General features: G+C 40.8%; 2 protein-coding genes and 1 pseudogene across 2 annotated transcripts; 1 reads left to right on the top strand and 2 right to left on the bottom strand.

Moving 5' to 3' along the window:
- Nucleotides 1-1,868: 1,868 nt before the first annotated feature.
- LOC125211827 lies at nucleotides 1,869-8,167 on the bottom strand (annotated as a pseudogene).
- A 1,770-nt stretch (nucleotides 8,168-9,937) lies between these two features.
- On the top strand, nucleotides 9,938-18,792 carry LOC125220482 (eukaryotic translation initiation factor 2 subunit alpha homolog). The gene is made up of 7 exons (XM_048122654.1): nucleotides 9,938-10,411; nucleotides 17,521-17,577; nucleotides 17,680-17,766; nucleotides 17,852-17,998; nucleotides 18,105-18,209; nucleotides 18,300-18,398; nucleotides 18,477-18,792. The coding sequence occupies exons 1-7, from the start codon at nucleotides 10,028-10,030 to the stop codon at nucleotides 18,630-18,632; spliced, it is 1,035 nt and encodes a 344-aa protein (XP_047978611.1). The 5' UTR covers nucleotides 9,938-10,027; the 3' UTR covers nucleotides 18,633-18,792.
- Nucleotides 18,793-20,638: 1,846 nt separating this feature from the next.
- LOC125211807 (peptide-N4-(N-acetyl-beta-glucosaminyl)asparagine amidase A-like) lies at nucleotides 20,639-22,438 on the bottom strand. The gene has a single exon (XM_048111746.1). The coding sequence runs from the start codon at nucleotides 22,436-22,438 to the stop codon at nucleotides 20,639-20,641; it is 1,800 nt and encodes a 599-aa protein (XP_047967703.1).
- Between the last annotated feature and the right edge of the window lie 449 nt (nucleotides 22,439-22,887).

The following is a 22,887-nucleotide window of genomic DNA, read 5'->3' as shown; positions in this document are numbered from 1 at the left end:
CTGGTTCACGTGCTCATCCACACCTGCCTAGAGGAAGAGAAACGGATGTTCTCCATCATTGCTCTTTTGGGAATGGGGGGTATGGGGAAGACTACGTTGACTAGAAAATTGTTTAATCATGAAAGGGTTAAGGCTCAATTTGGATCACTTATATGGGTTCATGTTTCTCAAAATATTGATCTAGTTAGTCTTTTCAACAAAATCTATTCAACGTTGACTTCAAATACTGGTGATAGAGTTGAGATCAAGGAAGTTATCTTGAAAAGGCTTAATGAAGTTCTCAAGTCTAAAACTTATCTTCTTGTTCTAGATGATGTATGGAATGAAGATATTTCGAAATGGGAAGACTTCATAAATCCATTGTCTGGAGTTACTTCCACTATGGGAAATGGCATGAGATATTAATTTGTTTAAACTCCCTTCCAACGTAGAGTTATATTATACTTTTGTTCCGATCCCACATGACTCTAGTTCTTGTCTATAAGTTCTCCTGTTGAATTGTTATGCATTGATGCATCTATAGTGAATACTTTGCCCCTTCCTTAATGTATTTTAACTTAGAGAACGGTTGATAACAAATAGTATAAGGGATTCATCTAGTATTAGTAATATTTGATCATCGACTTTTTTTTCTCACTAGATGTTAGGATAATTGATATGGACTTAGATTATATGTTTAGCTTATCTTTTGTCTAAATTTTGGTTTTGAGAACTATATCATGCTGTAGTTAATTTCTGATTGGAGTAAAATTTGGGTGTAAATGACTTGTAGCTTTTTTCCTGATTGTGATGCGATATTTTGAGTCTAATGCAAAGATATAATTTGTGGAGTGGTAAAATGACTTGTGCTGTAGATGAGCATTGCCCTAATTTAAGCACTAATCCAAATGTTTTTTTTTTGGCAGCCTCTGCATTTGAAGGTATTCACATACTAATATTCTGTTTTATGGCATGCTTTTGTGAGGCTAGCTCAATATAACGTGAGTCTTACAGTTAACTATAACTAACACCCTTATATAAAGTAATTATTTCTTCAAATATAAAGTAATGAGTCTTGATCCATATCCACAATCCAACCATCAAAATACAATTAAACATTTAAACTCATTACCTAAACTCATTTATCACAACACATCGTCAACTAAATTACCTATAACTTCTTTGGTAATAGTTTCTTAACCAAATCTAAAACACTATCTTTCCTTCCCTTCGTGGGTTCAATCAGCATCTCAAAAGTGGTAGCGCCAAGTGTGCACCCCCCTCTTGCAGTCATCTCTTTCAAGACAAGAATCACATCGTCCATCTTTTTCCCTTTTTGAGAAGAGCTTGAAATAAATATTGTAAGTCCCCTATCTGGAAAGCACCCTTTTTCACCATTTGCCCATCAAATCCTTACCCTCCCCCTACCCCTTTTCGAAAAGGGCAGAAAAAAATTGTATATATCACAACATCAGGCAAGCAACCTTTGTTTTCCATGGTATGAACATGGATAATGCTTCATCAATACGATGAGCATTGCACAAACCATGTAACAAGATTCCATAAGTTGTTGTAGTAGGATAAACTTGTAGAGTTTCCATCTCTTTGAACAGCTTCAAGCCCTCTTCAATCGACCAATATGAAAAAAAGTCTCCAGCATTATGCTATAAAAAACCCAATTCCCTTAAACCCCTTTGGCCCGAATCATGGTAAAAAGATGACAAACTTCATAAATTCGTCCCATTTTACAGTCCCCGTTCATTAAACTATTGTGTTGTAACACGGGCTTGATGCCTGATTTCACCGCTGTTGGAAGATGTTTCTAGCCTTACCATTTCTCCTTAAAAATACCCATTCATCAACGCATGTATAAAATGGTGGGTTGAACATCAATTTGCCTCATCTTGACCAGCATATGCTCCCCTCTTCCACCCTTTCCCCTCTCGGAAAAGAGCATCTTCAAAAATATTACAAGTAACCACATTTGGGAAGACTTCATCCGATATCATCTTCCTTAACATGTCTTCAGCCTCTTTTCCTCTACTATGATTGCATAACCCCTCAATTATTGAATTATATGCACAACTTGGGTAAAATCCCCTTCTCACCCAAGCTAGAAAGGTTGGAGACATCGTCGATTTTCTATCTTTGCAAAAGCCATCAATAACTATGTTGTAAGCATAAACATCAAGTTTGTAGTTTTTTTTCCAATTACTAAGAAATTTAAAAGCCCTAAAGGGGTACCTCTACCTCCGGCTTTGCATAACCCATTAAGCATAACACTATACGTACGTTCATTGGGATTGCACAGTTGCTCCGCAGACAACCTCCAACACAGTTTTGCCTCGGGATCCTTCTGACCAAAAAACCCTTTTGATGAGAGGGTAAAAGTGACCACATTGGCTTGAAGCCACGTTGAAGAAACTGCCTAAAATCGCAAACCCAAAATCAGGTCTTTCCAGTCGGCAGAAGCAATCATCGCAATACTCAGGGTGTATATTTACGGGACATTCCTTTGAAGCATTTTGTCAAACATGTGAAGGGCAATTTTACTTTTGCATTTTAAACCCCAAACCTAAAACTTGGTGAAATCAAAAACAGAAGGGGGCGGATGCTTCTCAACATACGGGAAATCATCAATGGTCATCAGGGTCAACAATACGGCCAAAATCAAATCTAGGATAAGCCGAAAAGCATAATTTTGGGGATAATCAACAACAATTTGACAGAAATCTTGGGAAAATGGGGCTGACTTCAAAGAATGATTTTGTTTCCGATCTGGAATTCTTGAGTTGATTTGGGATGTTTATTGAAATCTTGGGAGAGTTTATATGGTAGTTTAAAAACTTGGGGGCATTAGAAGAAAACAGGAAAATGAAATGTGCGGGTTTATTAAAATCTTGCTTTTTTTTGTCAATAAATAATTTCCAATATTTTAATAAAATTATCAATTTTTTATTTATTTGTATTTTACTATAATTAATTATGATATCGCCTGTCCCCAAAGAATACTTTGAGTTAAACCGGGGGAAAACAATATTGGAAAATAAGAGAAGTAGAAAGAAAAAATAAATACAATATAACCGGAAAATAGCTAACTTTATTAAAAAAAAAAAAATTTTAAAAATTGAAAGTGTTATTGATTGACAAAAAAAAACAAAGGTGCATATTTTTGTGGACATGAAGAGTATAGTATAATAAAAAAAGAAATAAAAAATGAGAAAATTAGGTGGGTTTACAAAGTGTATTATGTATAATTGTATGAAATTAGGGGTGTTCAAAAATTTGATATTAACCTAAAATCAAAACACTCAACCTTTGTCCTCAATAGTGTGGATGTCCATATCATGGCACACTCCATGTCTTTACCAATATTAATTTTAATCTCAAATTCTTTGGGAAAAATTTTGCTAAAGTTTGAATATAATGGGAAAAAATCAATTATGGTGATCTAGTTCCCAATTGGTGAAGTAATAATTCTTTAGCTTTGGGGCCATGTTTTTTTAAAAACTCAAATTATTTTTTAAAAATTCATGTTCCCCATAAACGTTTTTTTTCGGCCTAATTTTTGGAAAATTTTTTTGTGTGTTAATGAAAAAATAGTAAAGTAAGAGAAGAAAGGGTTGAGATAATGTTATTTTCATTTTAGGGGAAAGTTCCATTTACAGGCCAAAAAAGGGAAAAAATTTCATGTTTAATGGACATAGAGGAGTACTTGTTATTGAGCCACAACCATATTATTTAATTTCATAATTTTTTTTTATACTATTATTTTTATTTAAATTATGATATTTGTAAAATAAAAAAAAAATTTATGAAAATTTGAAAATTAATTAATTTTAAATAACAAACTATGGTAATCCTACTTAATGCAATTCGATGATTACAAATCTAAATGGGATCAATAAAATTTAATTAAAGATTAATGAAAAAAAAAAACACAATAAAATTTACATCCTAGCTAGTGCAGTGGCAGCCCACCTTTCGCCCACATTTTTGGGCTAAGTTTGATCGAGGCCCATTCGAAAATTTTCATAAATTTTTTGTGTTCATTACTTTATTTATGTAATTACAAACTTATCTAAAAAACCATACTCTTTTGATGAGAACAAACTTTATCTCATCAGATCTTAAGAAAAGGGGGCAAACCATATCCCACATAGAAGATCAAAATTTCAAAAATATATAAAGGGGTACCCCAATTCCAAGATGAGGCCTTTTTTGGGATCCCCCCGAATGAACCGGAGGGCCCGGGGAATTCATCTAACTTAAAGCCTTTTTCCCGCTGTGGAATTAAAATGAGATTTAACAAAAACGGGCAAAATAATAACTTATAAGCACTTTGCTACCCTAAATGGTAATTCAACATGAGATTTAAGAAAATGAGATTTAAGAAAGTGGTAGTATTACTTAAATGGAGAGATAATAGTATGAGACAAATAAAGTGTTTGATTTTGCCAAAAAAAAAATGCCTCCTTCCTTGGATTGTTTAAGTATGAATTACTTAACAAGGAACAACGAATGGAGGAAGTTTTATTTTTGTATGATTTCAAAGAATACTAAAGTAAATGTCTTAGTTCAAATAGAGGTAAACCCCATAAATCTATGAGTATAATAACCTCAATGAATGAATATATAAACTTAGCTAGAGATCATCATTTATTGGCATTACCTAACAACATTCATATTTACCTTTTATGTATCTCCAAACTCCATCCCTCCCTTTTTTCCATGCCCCGTTTCTGTGGGGAAAACCCTAGCAAAACCCACCCCGCTCAAGAGACCTGCAGTTGTTTGTTCACTTTCTTTGGTCTCAGGGTTTTCCCGCGTTTCCCTCTGCCATGGAAAAAATGAGATCCTCCCGATTGGGATCTCCTACTCTGGAGCGCGTTTGGCTTCTGTTCGGAGGGTCAGGCGGGGCCAACATTAGTTTTTCCCGAACTGGAGCCCCCCCAACCCTGATGAGTAGCTGTGCGCTCGTGTGATCTGGTGAACTTGTCGCCACCATCATCGTCCCCCGAAGCTGAGTACCTGGAACTGGACTCATGGATCCTTAGCCCTTCCATCTACTGTAAAACAACAACAAAGTGGAGAGATTAGATAAACATGCGTGCATATGTGAATCAATCGCATTTAGGTTGTGAAATAGAGGATTTTTACCTATTGGACCCGGGCGGCTCCCGTGTTTGAATTGGGGGGAAAGGGGTATTGAGAACGGATGCCGATGACATATTTGTGTGGTTGAAAAAAGGGGGGATATCGCCTCCCGATATATCGATGATTTGCCAACACATGACGGAAAAGACCAAGAAAAACAGCACAGCTAAAAGAAAGCTAAAACAAACAGTGGGTTTATCCTCCTTGAAATATATCATACCGGGTTTACCAGAAAACGGAAATGCCTTTCCAGCCAAACAGAGAACCCCAAGGGTCAAAGGTGCTTCCCGAACCAACTGTCACGTGGCTATCAGGAAAGTGCAGTCCTTCTCTCAAGAGGAGCACCACATTGGAGCTCGGAAGCAGTATTGTTCAATGAAAAGGGTGAGGAACGACGCTCTTCTTAGTAAGCCAAGATTTGTCACAATATCTGCGGCCTTTCTCCCGAACGTCATCAAAGGGGAGCTTCAGGAGTCAGGTTGAAGAACCGGTACACGCTAGAAACCGACATAGCAAAAACTGGCCACGAGGACGGGGATATTTTCTCAGAGCCCTGGATGAAGCCCACAGTCGATTCCTATGCCCGTTTGACCATTCAGATCTATTGAACAGCTTTGGCGAGCAAGCTACATTTGGCCCAATTAGGAAATCCCACAAGCGAACTGGAACTCCAGAATTCCCACCTTCTAAGAGTGAACAGTGTCTACACATATACTTTCTTTTAACCATATTGCAAACAGGGATGATTAATTTTAACTTTTCCACTTGTCAGATTGGCATTACTAATATGAGGAAGCCCTTTGAGAAGATGGCCAACAGATTTATCAAATGCGTCATTGAGCCCAACCCGGCCAAAGAATGGGCTCAGATGATGGTTAACAGGGCCAACCCCAAATTTTTAACTCGTTTCATCAAGGTCACCTTGTTTACCTTCAAAAATAACCTGAAGTGATGAGCCACCCCAAAACAAGTACCAAAGTTTTTTTGGGAAGGACCCCAACACCTTAGTGTGATAATTTAATGCTATCCCTCCATAATAGGCTTCCTCCACACCTGTGATAGTCTTAACCCATTCCCTTTTTTGCAAAAGGGGGCGACCTCTTCAGGATCGCCAAGCATTCTCAAGCAGCCATTCAAATCTGAACTGGTAGCCTCGCCCCCGCTGTAGCATGAAAAAAAGAGGTATTTTATGTGATTTTTTTGGAATTTGGTTCTCAGCCCATTCAATCAGGGGTTTTAAATTCCTTCTGCAACCCAGAAATGTTATGCACCAATTTGTCAAACCCCGGGCTCAGTCTCCATTCTGTTGTAAGCCCCCCCACTTGGGAAACAGAGTTCGCAGAGGAATCTTCAGGCAGAGACTTTAATATATAGGAAGATTGTTGTCCTTTTCGTGCTAATAGAAGCCTGATATCAAAAGAAATGTTCCAGTGCTACCACAGTCTACGACAACATAGAATCTGTTAGTTCCTCTAGACCAGTTTGTGAAAAGATTTTGGAGACCAAATGACAGACATGAAACAAGAAATAAGCCAATGAGAATACAGACTACTGTAATCCACCTCTTCTTTCTGGATGAATTCCCTTGATAACTTCTCCTTGAAAAACTTGCTGCCCCTTTTTCCTTCTCAAAGATTTTGGTGGCAATGCATGACCTGAATTTCTTTCTCCCAGCATTTTTATTTCCTTCTTCATATCAAGCCGGCGATAAGTAGCAAATCCTAAAGGGGAAAGGAGATCTTAATTACCCCTTTTCCAGGTTTGGGGGCCACTAGGTGAAGCAGGTAAAAGGCGACCCAGGTGGTTTGTTAGATGCCCATAAAAAGGAAACAGTCGGGGGAAAATAATTCTGAAATTTGCAAAACCCTCTTTGCGGAGCAAAAGTAGCAATGCAGGCAGCTGCTCCCCCCTGAAAAAGTTGAAAATAACGAAACATTAAATCTGCACATTAAATGCTGGGAAAAATAAAATGATAAAAAAAGTCCCAAAATCAACATGGTAAAAATTTTTCATGTCAATCGATGAATGAATGATATTATGACAAAACTACAGAACAAAATACCAGTTTTTCCATGACTTATAAAAGAATCTTAGAATCTAATCTGGATATCAAATTATATCATGTTCCTAGAAATAAATCCCAAATCTTCTTCGAGTGATCTATTAAATTCCAATGAAAACCATGTCTCCACAATTAATCTAGTTATATCTCCAACCAAATCCAAGAACCTAACCAAATACCTTGAATAATAAACACAGCTCGCCTCTCCTCAGTGAACCTGAGGATCTAATGCAACCCTAGCAAGTCTAGATCGTCAGTAAGTCAACTTGTTTTAGACTCCAAATCATTCAATTCCAAAACTTGAAATTGAAAGTCAGTTCGTAATAACCAACCCCTAGAGCTTCAACTTAGCGCAACACAACTCAACAAACACGTTTCTGTTCACTACAAGAAATTGATACAAGAAAAGTTTCAATAAAGCTCATCATCGACCCCAATCCATCCTGGTTGCAACACGCTATACAATGCAATGATTTCAATAAATCAGTCCTACAGAAATAAAAGATGGAATCTTGACATCAATCAACAGCAGCTCGTCAAATACTATGTCTAATAAACTGTTAGATCATTGGTAAATCCACAATGCTGAGCCCTTTCACAACTCATTCACCCAGAACTAGATCAGCATATCTAAACCCGAACTAAAATTCCCCATCAAATCACTCACAGTCTAAGATTCAAGCCAATCCTAATTCACTATAAGCTCCACACTAGCTAATCCAACCCTCTAGATCCCAACACCAGCAACAACAATCATCAATTACACCCAAACACTTTCACATCAGAGATCACTGAACCAGCCAAATGCGACAGCAAAAACTGAAACTCAAAATCACAAATCTCACAACCATAAATAAGAAACGCACGGATGCAGAGAGATTCGACAAAAAAAAAGCACAAAAATAATCGCGCGAAAGGAGATTCTTCCATTACCATCAGATCACTGGAAAGTTGGAATTGATTGCCCATCCTGTGGCTCCGCAAAGTAAGATCGAATTCGGGAATGGAATTCTCGTTTTCCAACGAATCAGAGAAACAAACAAAAGAGGCAACAGCTTGTGAGTGATGGACTCTCACTATCTCTCTCTCGAACTTTTTAATTAACAGAAAATTAAATAAATACTGTAACTAAAAATGAAGGTGCGAGTTATATTCCTCGAATTTTCTAATTTCTCAACAATTATTTTCTTCTACAGTATATATAATTATGATTCAATAAAATAAATATAATAAATAAAGAACTAGAAGAATAAAGCTAGAATAAACTACTTTGTTTTTTAAGTTATTTTTTTGTTCACATTTAATCACTTCTTAAGCAAAATTTATTATATTGGTAATCGTGAATTAGACAGTTATTAAGGGAGTAATTTACTTGAACAGATTCAACCCAAAAGAAAGAAATAGTATAAATTATAATTGAGCAGAAAATAATCATTTGACAGTTATTTTATTAAATTCATGAATTAGAAAATTATCAATTTCGGGGTATTATGCAGGGACTATTAGAGCATCCTTAATGCTACTGGGCAGGGCCGCAACTCGCGAGTCTCGGCCCGATTTCAGCGTTGGAGCATGGTGAGTCACGGCCTGGGCCGGTCCCGGGGCCACAGTTGCGTCCCTGGACCGCTCCCGGGGTCCAGCCTAGCCTAGGGTTATTTGCTACCTGACGGGCCGCAAACCCCCAAATTTTATTTTGTTTTTTTTTTATATATTTATACCCATTTCTTCAATATTCTTCCACTAATTTCTCCATTTCTATCCTCTAAATTATTTCAATAATTTTTCTAGGAATTGAAATTTTTCTTTTCTAGGTCTTAATAATTTTTTTTTAGGATTTGTAAATTTTTTTCTAGGATTTGTAATTTTTTATTTTTCGACTGAACAATAAATTTTTTCCGGTTTTAATTGTTCAACCTAGTCTATTTTACAAGTAAGATAGGTTGTAGTTGTGAATAGTGCAAATTAATAGTTGTGGCCTGCGAAGTTAATGGAGTTGTGGCCTGGAACCCCTAATTTGGGGGGAATGATGACGTGGAGGTTGCACCCAAATCCGGGATGGGGTTAAGGATGCCCTTACAAAAAAAATATATAATTATCTTAAAACATATGGAAAATTGAATCTACCCACGTAATAATAGTATTTTTTTTTTTTTGGACGGGGGAAGTATTTATTTTGAGCAATATATTACTACATCAAAAGCCTTATAATTCTTCAATTTTCATGTAAATAGTGTATTATATTGATATAACATGAAGCACAATTTAAAATACTCTACCCCTCAACTTTTTTAGACCAAATTTCACAGAAAATGATGTATGTTAAAAAGAGAGTAAATATTGATCTCACGTTTCACTGAACCGTAAATGAAATTGTTAGACCAATAAAGCTCAACCAAAACAATTTATATTTATTTATTAGATAGCATGTGATTTTTTCAAATAAATGTCACAACAAAAATCTTTTTCCCTAATTACGCAAATAGCGTATTACTACTATATTGATATAATTTGAACCACACTAAAATAATCTATTGACCTATTTCAATAAAAAAAAATTAAAATCAAATAATCGTCAAGTGTGACTTTCCAATTTTTAGCACTTATATCAATATTTTCTTAAGATAATAGTAACATTATGTTTATTTAGAGAAAAAGCAAAATATACTAAAAGATCTTTTTCTAAATTTCATCACAATAATTTAACTTTTTTTTTGTTATTAATTGATTTCTCTCTCCGCTAAAATCCCCATTTTCTCTCACTACAAACATTTCCTCTTGCTGCTTTCTCTCCAAAACCCTAATTCCGCAGGCAGGATCCGACCCGTTTCAATGGCGACGAACGGGCCGAATCTGGAGTGCCGGATGTACGAGGCGCGGTACCCGGAGGTCGACCAGGCGGTGATGATCCAGGTCAAGAGCATGGCCGACAGCGGCGCCTACGTCTCGCTCCTCGAGTACAACAACATCGAGGGCATGATTCTCTTCTCCGAGCTCTCCCGCCGCCGCATTCGGAGCATCAGCAGCCTCATCAAGGTCGGCCGCATCGAGCCCGTCATGGTGCTCCGCGTCGACAAGGAGAAGGGCTATATCGATCTCAGCAAGCGCCGCGTCTCCGAGGAGGACATCCAGGGCTGCGAGGAGAGGTTCAATAAGAGCAAGCTTGTGCATTCGATCATGAGGCATGTTGCTGAGACCATGAGCGTTGATCTTGAGGTTTGTTTTTTGTTTTGGATTGATTTGTGTTGAAAAATTGTGTGTTTGGATTGGAAAAACCTAATTGCTTGCGTTGCTGTTGTGAAATTGAGTGAATTAAGTGATTTCGCGTGGTTCTCCTTTGTCTTCTGTTGAATTTGTGTGGAATTCGAAGAGGCTTGCAAATGTTCTGTAGAATTGTAGCTTTGAATGTGTAATTATTTGGTAGGTTTAGTTGAAAATTTGTGTGTTTGGATTGGAAAACCTAATTGATTGCGTTGCTATTGTGAAATTGAGTGAATTAAGTGATTACGAAGAGGTTAGTAAACTGGTGCTTTCAAATTTTCTGTAGAATAGTAGCTTTGAATGTATAATTATTTGGTAGGTTTAGTTAAAGAAATTGTGTTATTGAATTAACCATGTTGTATTCTAGTTTAGCATTCAAATTGAGCTTTAGTTTGTTTTGATGACTCATCAAAAGGAATTATTTATGGTACAAGACAAATTCAATATTCCATATTTGATCATAATGATTTAATGTTTGATTAGTATTTAATGAAATAACTCAAGGTTTTATATACTGACTTAGGTAGCTAGATCTCTGGCTCATTGTTCAGTAAATTATCTGCTGATACTAATATGCTGTTTTGATGGTTTGATTAGAATTGAATATCTCAAGATATTATGGCTTGTTGCTTGAGTGAAAACAAGATTGCTGATCGTACAGTAACTGAAGTAGTTCTGTGATCTTTCATATTGTTTTTAAAGAAGTTGATAACAAAGTAGGTAGAGAATTGGATAAACAGAAATTGTTGGAAGTTTATGATGGAAAAAGTGGATGAAGCTGTAGAACTGTTTAGTTTGCTGCGTCACGTAGTGTCCCTGATACGTTCGCACCAATATTGACCTGAAACTGAGCAGCAAAACACCACGCAGCCACACACTCGCAAGGAAAAGATATCACTCGAGAATGAAACAGGGGAATCGTTGATATATTGATAATAAGAACTGGAACTACAATGAGAGAATTGCAGGAATTACAGAACGATAAAGTGAATAACAACTCCTAAGGATCACTGATCCATAGGCCACAGATCATCACACAATCAACATGATTCTAGCGGTCCCCCCCTTCCTCCTTATATAATCGCATATGCCGTTAACCTCATATGCACGACGTCAATAACAGATCACACCGTCACTTTCCTCCGTCACCCTTCATGCTGACTCGGATATCACATGTGCCTTTATTTCTTGCTTATTCTTCACGTGCTCAATTACTCTAGGATGCATGCACACACGTCCCCTCTCAGTAGAGCATGCATCAATACCTCCCTCTCAAGGTTCCTTGTCCTCAAGGAACCAAGGAAAACGAGCCTTAATCTCCTCCGCAAATTCCCATGACGCATCCGCTGGAGAACGACCGGCCCAGTGAATCAACCACTGCGTGGCAGCTTGGTTACGCCGCTTCACCATCTTCCGATCCAGTATTGCTTGTGGAATCGCGTCTTGTATATGGGACACTGGGGGTAAATCCGTACTCGGAACCACGGGCGGTGCGGCTGGCCTCAAGAGGGAAACATGGAAGACATTATGTATAGTAGCCGTGGCTGGCAACTGTAGTTTATAGGCCACTTTCCCTATCTTGTCCAGAATTTGATACGGCCCATAGTACTTTGGTTCGAACTTCTGATGGTTACCCTTGATCGACTTCTGCCGGTACGTGCGTAGCTTAAGCCAAACCCACTCCCCCACCTCATAATTTTTGTCAAGTCTATGCTTGTCAGCATGCTTCTTCATACGATCGGCGGCCCTCTGTAAATTTCTTTTGAGTGACTCTATCACCTCCTCTCTATCTCTCATAACCACATCCACTGCTTCAACACGAGAATCTCCTGGCAAATAGGGAACGTGCATAGGAGGTGCGAACCCATAGAGTGCCTCAAAAGGTGTTGTCCTAATAGATGAATGATATGAAGTGTTGTACCAATATTCTGCCAGACTCAACCATTGTAACCACGAGTTCGGCTTCTCCCCAACCATGCAGCGAAGATAACATTGCAAACACCGATTCACGACCTCAGATTGTCCATCAGTTTCCGGATGGTAGGCTGTGGAGTAAAGTAACTCAATTCCCAACAAACCAAAGAAGTCTCTCCAGAAGGCACCCACGAATACAGCCCCCCGATCACTAACAATGCGGACCGGCATCCCATGGAGCTTAAAAACAGAGTCCAAGAAGACCATAGCCACATCCTTGGCAGTAAAAGGATGAGCCATTGCCATGAAGTGAGCAAATTTGCTCATACGGTCAACAACTACTAAGATAGCATTCTTTCCTCGCGAAGTGGGTAACGCTTCGATGAAATCCATAGTAAGATCAGTGAATATAGCCGTGGGTACCGGCAGGGGTTGAAGTAACCCAGCAGGGGGCGAGTGATCGGCCTTAAACTGCTGACACACCACACACACCCGCACAAACTCCCTCACTTCCTTGAGCATTTTAGGCCAGAAAAACAGAGCCGCAAGCCTTTTATAAGTCGCTAATGCACCTGAATGTCCCCCAATGGCAGACTCATGAAATAAAGCCAAGATTTGGGCTCGCAAGGCCAGATCATTCCCCACTACTAAACGCCCATTACGCCGCAGCTCCCCCTTCCTCCAACTGAATTTAGGATGAACCTCAGAACTACTATCTTTAGCCTTAATAATCTGTTGAATATGAGTATCCTTCGCCCAAGAAGATTTGATTTTTGCGATCAGCTCCAAAGGAATTACATAAGAGGTGAGTGCATACACCATCACTTCAGGAACTCGTGACAAGGCATCCGCTACCGAATTCTCCACTCCCTTCTTGTAACGGATCTCATAATCAAATTGCATTAATTTTGTCATCCAGGCCTGCTGCGTAGGAGTCGTGAGACGCTGCTCCAGTAGGTATTTTAAGCTCTGATGATCCGTCAAAATCACAAACTTCCGGCATTGTAAGTAGTGACACCACTTTTTAACAGCCAACAATATGGCAAGAAGTTCCTTCTCGTACACCGAAAGCGCCTGATACTTTGGAGACAAGATCTTACTAATGTAGGCGATTGGGTGCCTATCTTGCATCAACACTGCCCCAATTCCTACTCCAGAGGCATCGGTCTCCACCACAAAATCGCGTGAGAAATCCGGCAATGCTAAGACCGGGGCAGAGGTCATGGCCAATTTGAGCTGCTCGAAGGCTGCTTGGGCAGTTGGAGTCCACTGAAACGCTGCTCCTTTAATAACATCTATCAGAGGCCGAACTGTAATACCATAATCTTTTACAAAGCGTCGGTAGTACCCAGTCAGCCCGATGAAACTTCGGACGTGCTTCACAGTTCTCGGTTGAGGCCAAGTTAAAATGGCTTCAATTTTTCCCTTGTCAGTAGCCACTCCTTCTTTAGAAATCACATGGCCTAAATATTCCACCTCCTCACACCCAAAAGCACACTTTGACCTCTTTGCCAATAGTTTATGGCGCTTCATAATGTCTAGAACCTGCTGCATATGTTCCACATGGTCCTCCTTGCTGGCGCTATAAATGAGTATATCATCAAAGAAGACCAAGACGAACCTCCTTAAGAATTGACGAAAGACAGTGTTCATTAAATTTTGAAACGTTGCCGGCGCATTGGTCAATCCAAATGGCATAACCATAAACTCATAGTGACCGGCGTGTGATTTAAACGCGGTTTTGAACACATCCTCAGGCGCCATCCTTACTTGCCAATAGCCCGAGCGCAAGTCTATTTTTGAGAACCATGCCGCACCCCCAAGCTCATCTAAAAGCTCCTCAATTATAGGAATAGGATATTTATCCTTAATAGTGATCGCATTGAGGGCCCTATAATCAATACACATCCGCCATGTTGCGTCCTTCTTCTTCACCAAGACTATTGGGCTCGCAAAGGGGCTCTGGCTTGGGCGAATAACTCCTGACTCCAACATTTCTGTTATCATAGCTTCGATTGCATCTTTTTGGTGGTGAGCGTATCGATAAGGTCTAACATTCACAGCCTCTGCCCCTGGTTTAAGATTGATGCGGTGATCATGATCACGTTGTGGGGGTAGCCCACGAGGCTCTTCAAAAACGTCCTTAAACTCATGCAGAACCGCCTCCAACTCCGGCCACACAGATTCTTGGCTCATTCCCCAACAGAGCAGGGGTTCAGTGTTCCCTATAGCCATTGCCTCACTAAGCTTAACCTCTTCATCCCCTACAAAAGGTTCATCCCACGCATATAGACAGTGTAGTTGGCCCTTCGCTGATTCCCCTTTATCTCCGACTAAACGAACCCTATGCCCTTCTAGTACAAACTCCATACTCATCTCCCCAAAGTCCCATGCAATTCGGCCTAATGTTGACAGCCATTGAACCCCCAGAATTAAATCATATGTTTCCAGACCAATCAAGAAGACCTCGGTAGAGAAAGTCGTCCCCTGCATTGACCACGCGAAATTCGCACACTTCTTAGTACATTGAAGCATCTGGCCATTGGCTACCTCTACCGCCTTAAATGGCACCTCTGTCAATTCACACTGAAGGTATTTGATCATCCGCAGGCTGAGGAAGTTATGAGTGCTCCCGGTGTCTACCAATACACGCAGTGACTTACCCTGACTCTTCCCCTTGATACGCATAATCTGAGGCCCACGCATTCCCCACATCGCGTGAAGTGATAACTGCAGTTCGTTGGTCTCCACCCCTCCTTCCTCCTCGAAGACCTGTTCCTCCTCAATTTCTGGCCCTTCGTTCATCTCCTCCTCTCCCACCAATTTCATCACAAAAGCCTTATGTCTTGAGCACACATGAGCCGGTGTAAATTTCTCCGGACACCAATAGCACAGCCCCTTTTTCCTCCTTCCATCCATCTCCCCTGGAGTTAATCGCGGCCTTCCCCCCGCTGGCTTTGTCTCCTTTGCAGCAGTATTACCCGAAAATCCAGTGGGTTTTGGAGGTGCCGTTGTCACCGTCAGGGATTTGGAGTACGAGTACCCTGCACTTCCAGAACTCCCCCCCCCAGAACTTCCTTTCGCCTTACCCCCCAGAGCTCGCAGCGTTATCTCCTGCAACTTCGCTAAGGCTACTGCCTCCGCTAGCCCTTTGGGTTTGAACATACGAACGGGCATCTGCAACTCATCGATTAGCCCTGATAAAAACATGCTGAGTGCCTGGTCTTCACGGATTCCGGTGCGTGGATAAATCTCATCAAAAGTATCCATGTAATCCTGAAGTGATCCGGTTTGCCGGAGATTTCTCAGCTCTGCAAGTGGATCAGAATATGCTTGCGTGCCAAATCTAGCTCCCATAGCTATGACATAGCCGTCCCAGTCATCGAGCGCCACCTCTCCTTGCAAACTGATAAAGCCACGGTGCCACTGCAGGGCCTTGCCCTCCAAGTGAATTGCCGCCACCTTAACTCGATTTCGCGGTGGTACCTTAGCAAGTTCAAAGAAGAATTCGGATCGCATCATCCATCCCTCAAATCCGTCGCCGTCGAACTTCGGAAACTCATAGCGAGTCGGTCTACTCCAATCCTCCGATTGATCGCCTTGGATTTTGACCGTCGTCTCCGTGGAATCCTCCTCCTCCCCTTTAATCAGTGTTTTCTCCCCAGACGGTTTGATCGCCTTGATCGCTTGCATCATCTCTGCGATTTGATTCTCCAATGCTCCCTGCCTATCCGCCAGTTTCTCCATCGCATCGTTCACCCGCTTGTCCACCGCCTCCAAAATCTTCCTCTCCGCCTCCGACAACCTCGTATTCGGCGCCGGCGTCGACATGTCCGGAAATCGACAGCTCTAGATACCACTTGATACGTTCGCACCAATATTGACCTGAAACTGAGCAGCAAAACACCACGCAGCCACACACTCGCAAGGAAAAGATATCACTCGAGAATGAAACAGGGGAATCGTTGATATATTGATAATAAGAACTGGAACTACAATGAGAGAATTGCAGGAATTACAGAACGATAAAGTGAATAACAACTCCTAAGGATCACTGATCCATAGGCCACAGATCATCACACAATCAACATGATTCTAGCGGTCCCCCCCTTCCTCCTTATATAATCGCATATGCCGTTAACCTCATATGCACGACGTCAATAACAGATCACACCGTCACTTTCCTCCGTCACCCTTCATGCTGACTCGGATATCACATGTGCCTTTATTTCTTGCTTATTCTTCACGTGCTCAATTACTCTAGGATGCATGCACACACGTCCCCTCTCAGTAGAGCATGCATCACTGATCCATAGGCCACAGATCATCACACAATCAACATGATTCTAGCGGTCCCCCCCTTCCTCCTTATATAATCGCATATGCCGTTAACCTCATATGCACGACGTCAATAACAGATCACACCGTCACTTTCCTCCGTCACCCTTCATGCTGACTCGGATATCACATGTGCCTTTATTTCTTGCTTATTCTTCACGTGCTCAATTACTCTAGGATGCATGCACACACGTCCCCTCTCAGTAGAGCATGCATCAGTCCCCTGCCCCATTTCTTTGTCTGATTTTGTTTATATTAATTGAAACTTAACCAGTCTTCAAGCTTAGTAGTGTTTGTATCTATTTATAATTCCAGTATTTTATAATGTTTGAATTGATAGTGTACACTCATAAACTCTTTACCAGCCTCACCTCATGGTCATGATAGTATTACAATTAACAGAGCTCATTAGTTTCACATGTTAATTCGGAGTGTGTTGGAATGATGGTGTATTTGTGAAAGTAGGATGTATTATTATCTGTAGAATGATATTTTTCAGGTGTATTATTTAGTTGGTTCGTGCCTATTTAACTCATGGTATGATTGTCAGCATATTTGGCTGTATATTGGTGCTATTAACTTCATTTGCTTGTAAGATATGTAGTGTGTTCTCTGTTAGATGAACTGTATGGTTTGGTAAATCTTGAATTAGTTTCATCTCCAAATAGCTGGAAAGAGTACCTATGGTTATTTAAGTTTCTTTTGCTACTTTCTATGTTTTGTCGACACTCAGTGACGCAAAGATATATCCATCCCATTCCGTGATATATCTTAACATGCATTTTTCACTAATGGCATGTATATTGTGGTAGGATCTGTATATTCATGTTGGCTGGCCGTTGTACAAGAAATATGGGCATGCATTTGAGGTGAGACTTAGTATACTATATATAAAGAAAAATTGTTTAGAATTCCTGCCTCAAGTAGAATTATTACTATCCTTCTAGTCATATATATTTTTTAAAATACAGGCATTTAAAGTGATGGTTAACGATCCCAACTCAGTTCTTGATACCCTCACTCGCGAAATCACAGAAGTTGGTCCTGATGGACAAGAGGTAGTGTTCATTCACGTTAAGACTAGCATTTATCTTCAGTCTTCCATCAGTTTTACATGCTGTTTACACGCGGTTATTCTTTTAGGTGAAGAAAGTTGTTCCTGCAATATCAGAGGAAGTCAAAGATGCTTTAGTGAAAAATATTAGGAGAAGAATGACGCCTCAACCTTTGAAGATTCGCGCAGATATTGAAATGAAATGTTTTCAATTTGACGGTGTTCTGCACATAAAGGTCTTCATCCTTCACTTATTCATTTGATCTTTTTTCTTCATTATTATGCATCTTACTCAAAGCAAAACTTCTTTAGCAAGTACTGATTTATTGGTGATGTTCACAGGAAGCAATGCGTAAAGCTGAAGCTGTTGGCAATGACGATTGTCCGGTTAAAATGAAACTTGTTGCTGCTCCAGCTTATGTCCTTACCACCCAGACTCTTGACAAGGTAATCACTTATGTATATATCTAAGAGTGTTGTGAACTAAAAATGGATTTTGTACGGTTCTAAATGCTCGTTTTTATTGTATAATGTTAGGAGCAAGGAATCACAGTGCTTACCAAGGCAATTCAAGCGTGCACTGAAGAGATTGAACGCCAAAAAGGAAAACTTACTGTTAAGGAACCACCAAGAGCGGTAAGCAACTTTACGCTTAATTTCAACACACCTATCAACATACATATATGTAATTAACGAGTATGATTTTGTGTTCAGGTGAGCGAACGGGAGGATAAGCTACTCGCAGAACATATGGCTAAGCTAGGACAGCAAAATGAGGATGTCAGTGGTGATGAAGACAGTGAAGAAGAAGAAGATACTGGGATGGGTGAAATAGACCTCGAGAATTCAGGAATGGCTATTACAGAGTAACTTTACCCTACCCTCCCCCCTCTTTTGCCCTTTCAAATCTTGGAATTTGTCTACATTTTTGTTAGTTTCTCTCTTCCCCAATTTTCCAACCTTGATTCAATGGTTTCTTTTTAATTCTCTTCAATGCACATCTATACCTGAATTTAAATTTTGTCCACAATTCTGAATCCCAATATACTTCGTTGCTTTGCGTGTGGTGCTTTGTTTACATGGGTATTGTTGGTTAAATGCTAAATAAATCCAACGCTCTTTTAAGTAGTTCCTTGCTCTTACTTTTTTTAGGTGGTGTTCGGTTTTCTCGATAAAATAATACCAAGATATAATCTATGATTGAGTTGTGAGATTATTTTAGTCATAGGGGGTTAGCTATGACTAATAGTCTCATGATTATCCATCTAGGATTAAGTTGGGGGACTAAAAACACACTACTAATTCAATCTCGGGATACAATCTTGTAAACCGAATACTCTTTTAAAGAAATTGATAACAAAAGTAGGTGAAGAAGTGGATAACTAAGTTATCAAAAAGTGATACCCAGTTTAAATAAACTCGGCCCGCTTTGCCCATGTGAAAAAGCATTCCATAGTGAAGTGCGACCCTATTTGGATTGCATCATCCCTCAACTCTGCTTAATTAATTAATTTGATCATTTAATCATAATCAAAATAAGATTAAAAAAACATTCTTATATTGCACAAAAACAAAAATGCCATTTTATATTTTATCCGTAATTAATTTAGGCTATCAAGCACCTTAGAAATAGTTAATTAAAAACATAATTTATGCATAAATTCATGCTAATACAACCGACTGTAAAATGGCCATTTTAAAGCTAACATAGTAATTAATTAAAAAACATTAAAACATGATATTATATAAATTCATATAATAACACCAATTAAATCATCATCTTGATCCTTATTAAAATTTATACTCTTAATTATTTGTGTTACCAAGTATGTGTTACCATGTATAGGAATATAATCAATAAGGAATAGCAATTTCATTCTATTTGTATTCTTTACTTTCTCATCTTCATTCCATTTCTTCCTCATTTCACTCCATCATACTAAGAAGCCCATTAAAGCTCGTGATAATTTAATTATCTTAGACCATCCGCATCCATATCTCTTATTCATCTCTAACCATCTCATCCCTTAACTATTCATGGGCCCGGCGATTTCCTGTACCTCTGTGGGGAGGGACGATAGTATGCATCCACATCAAAATGTGGTGTTTGGTACGCCGACGGAGTCGTCGAGAGCCTTGGGTGCCCGACGATGAACCGGGAGTACCCAAAACGTTGTACATGTTCGCCCAATCACCAAACGAGTTCAAGTCGAACCCGGAGCCGTGGCCGGAGTTTCCATCGCCGGACATTTTTCCAAAAATTGGAGAGAAAAGAGATAAGATATTTGAGAGAAGAATAGATGAGTGTAGTGTTTGTGTGTAGAATGGAGAATGGAAGAGAAATGGAGTATTTATAGAATATTAAAAGAAAAATTAAATTTTTTTTTAAAAATTCGACCGTTTGAAAATTTTATTTTATATTTTTGAAATTTCGAATTTTAAAAAAAAAGTTATGACGTCATAATTACGACGTCCACTCGCGGGCCGGCAAGTGGGCGTCACGCCTAGCGCCAGCGCGCGCATGGCGAGACAACTCGAGGCCGGCTCCTTCCGCGCGCGACGGGACGTCCCGTCTCGTCTGGACGAGATGCTCTTTGCAACACGGTCTCGCCGGGACGAGACCGAGCCGATGGCGAGCCGTGCTACGGATGCTCTTAGTGCCTCCTGCACCGTTTCTTTGACTGCGGAGTACAATATTTGGTAACCCTCTTTTGGAAAAACAAGCTAAGAAAATTGCCCAAAAAAAGAGGGATTAAACGAAAACTCATAGCATTAACTCTTGCTCGAAATCATAATCACACAGATCTCCTAAATTAAATTTTATTTAATTATATCATACACTACGCGAAAAAGCATTTGCACAAGAAATCCGAATTCTAAGCAGATGAACCAGAAACACGGCCTAGGGCGCAGAGGAAATTCTGTGAATCGGCGACGACGGCGCCTTGATCGGCCGATATCTTCCGCGTATAGCAGCCGTGACTATCCTCCTCCTCGTAACTCTGCGACGTGGCTCCGGCGCCTGAGAGCACGTCGTCGCCGTGCACGAACATCCACCCGCTGCACTCCTGCTTGATCTCCAATTCGCTCTCGAAATCGCCGATCTCCTTCTCCTCCTCGTACGAAATCTCCAGATCCGTCGACACCAGGTAGTTCTCCGGTCCAGCTCCGGCGATCGACGTCGTTTTCAGCTCCAGCTCGTATTCCGACTCCACGCTGTAGCTCGCAATCGTGCCGGAGGACGGGATCGAGATCTCGATCTGCTTCTCCACCGTCACATCGTGCTCGACCTTCACGATCGAGCCGTTGCTCTTGTAGTTGATCTCGTTGTCGAATTCGAGCTTCGTTGTGACGCTTGTGGTTAGGTTTCCGGCGCTGGAGTACACCCAGCCGGAGAATTCTGTTTTTCTCTCTCCTTCGGTTTCGAATTTGCCGTTGAGCTCTGCGAAGCTCGATTCGCGCTTGACGCAATTGTTAGGGTTTTTGTACTTGATCGGACCGGCTTGGACTTTCACTGGACCGTCGTCGAGCCAGAGGTGTAGATTCGCGTCGACGAGCCAGAAGGAGATGGCGTCGGCGACGCCGAATCCGAAGTAGTGCTTTTTGTCGTCGAGTAGAATGCCGAGAAACGGAGTGAGCTCGATTTCGTAGGAAGGTAGGTTGAAGGCGCCGATTGCGACGATTGGACTCCAAAAAAAGGGGTTTATGCCGCCGGCGTAGATCACGGGGAAGGGGAGCACCGATCCGACGACGTTTCCGTCGAGCGTCACGAGGACCTCGCGGTAGACGCCGTGGCCGCGCGTGATGTTCAGTCCGTTGCTCTCGATGTAGAAATCCGGTGGATTCGTGTACCACAATTCGTCGTCGCCGTGAGCGGAGACGAAGACCTCGATTACCGCTCTGTAGGTGTTGTTAGGGATTTGAATCCCTTGGTAAACGGCGTCGTTTCCGTTCTGGATTTTAAACCAGTACCCTTCCTCTCCGGCAGCGGAGACCGGAATGATCGAATCGGCAGGGATTTTGTCTAGCTCGAGTGAAGCATTGAGCGCGGCTGACTGCCGGCGGCGGCTGCGTTTTATGATTTTTCTAGGGCTCGAATTGAGCGAGCGGCGGCTGTGGATTGGGGAATTTCGGACGTTGTAGAAGAGGAAAGTGATGTTGACGTTGAATGCGCAGGTGTGGAATTCATCGACGGTGTTCTCTAACATGACGGAGAGGGAGAGGCTTTTCCGGCGGAGGAGGGCGGAGAAGCGGGTGACGTCCTTGGAAAATGACCAGGAGACGCCGTCGGGGGTGGATTGGGGGGTGCTGGTGCGGAGGAGCTCGGCGCCGGCAAGCCAGACGGCGGCGATTCGGTCGGATTGGGTGCCGTTGGCGGCGCCGGAGAATTGGAGGACCGCGTTGGACCAGGTGCAGTTGAGGGGGGCGGAGTAGTTGGCGGCCGAGGGGGGGAGGTTGTAGGTGTTGCCGAAGGTGAGGTTGATGAGGGGGAGAGTGCATGCCGGGGTTAGGGAGTCGAAGGGGAGGGGGCGGGTGACTTCGATTTGTCTCTCGAGTGACGTGGAGGCGGAGAGGCGGGTTGTGGGGATGCGGTAGCGCTGGAACGGCGCCCGGGAGGCGTCGGAGCGGGGGAGAATGAGGAGGAGGACTGAGAGTAGGAGTAGAGATGGATGCATTTTAGTTTCTTTTTCTGTTGTTGAGAGGGTTTATGACAAACTCTACCGTCCGTCATTTATAGTCTCATTTTGTTGAGAAAATAGTTCGATACACTTGTCTTGATTTCTCGAACCGATGAGAAATTCATGAATTGAGATCCTAATGCATATAGGTACACATGGTCAAATGAGAGTAAGATGTTGAGAAGAGTAGTTATCAATTCTACATATATGATATGCTAAAGGACTAACATAGTACCACCTCAGCCTCTTGAAAAAATAATGCAGTCCACTTTTATTATTCTGATATATTTTTTTAAATGCAGTCCACTTTTATTTTTCTGATTTTTTTTTTAAATTAGCCCATTTTTATATTTTGTAAGTATTTCATTTTATGTAATGCTTCATTCTCTATTATTAATAATCTAAACTTTTTGTGTATTTTTATAATTTATCAATTTTGCATTAAA

The sequence above is a fragment of the Salvia hispanica genome, chromosome 1, assembly GCF_023119035.1.
Source record: "Salvia hispanica cultivar TCC Black 2014 chromosome 1, UniMelb_Shisp_WGS_1.0, whole genome shotgun sequence".
Lineage (NCBI taxonomy): Eukaryota > Viridiplantae > Streptophyta > Magnoliopsida > Lamiales > Lamiaceae > Salvia > Salvia hispanica.
Note: the sequence above shows the minus strand (reverse complement) of the source record. Positions and strands in the feature narration are given on the sequence as shown.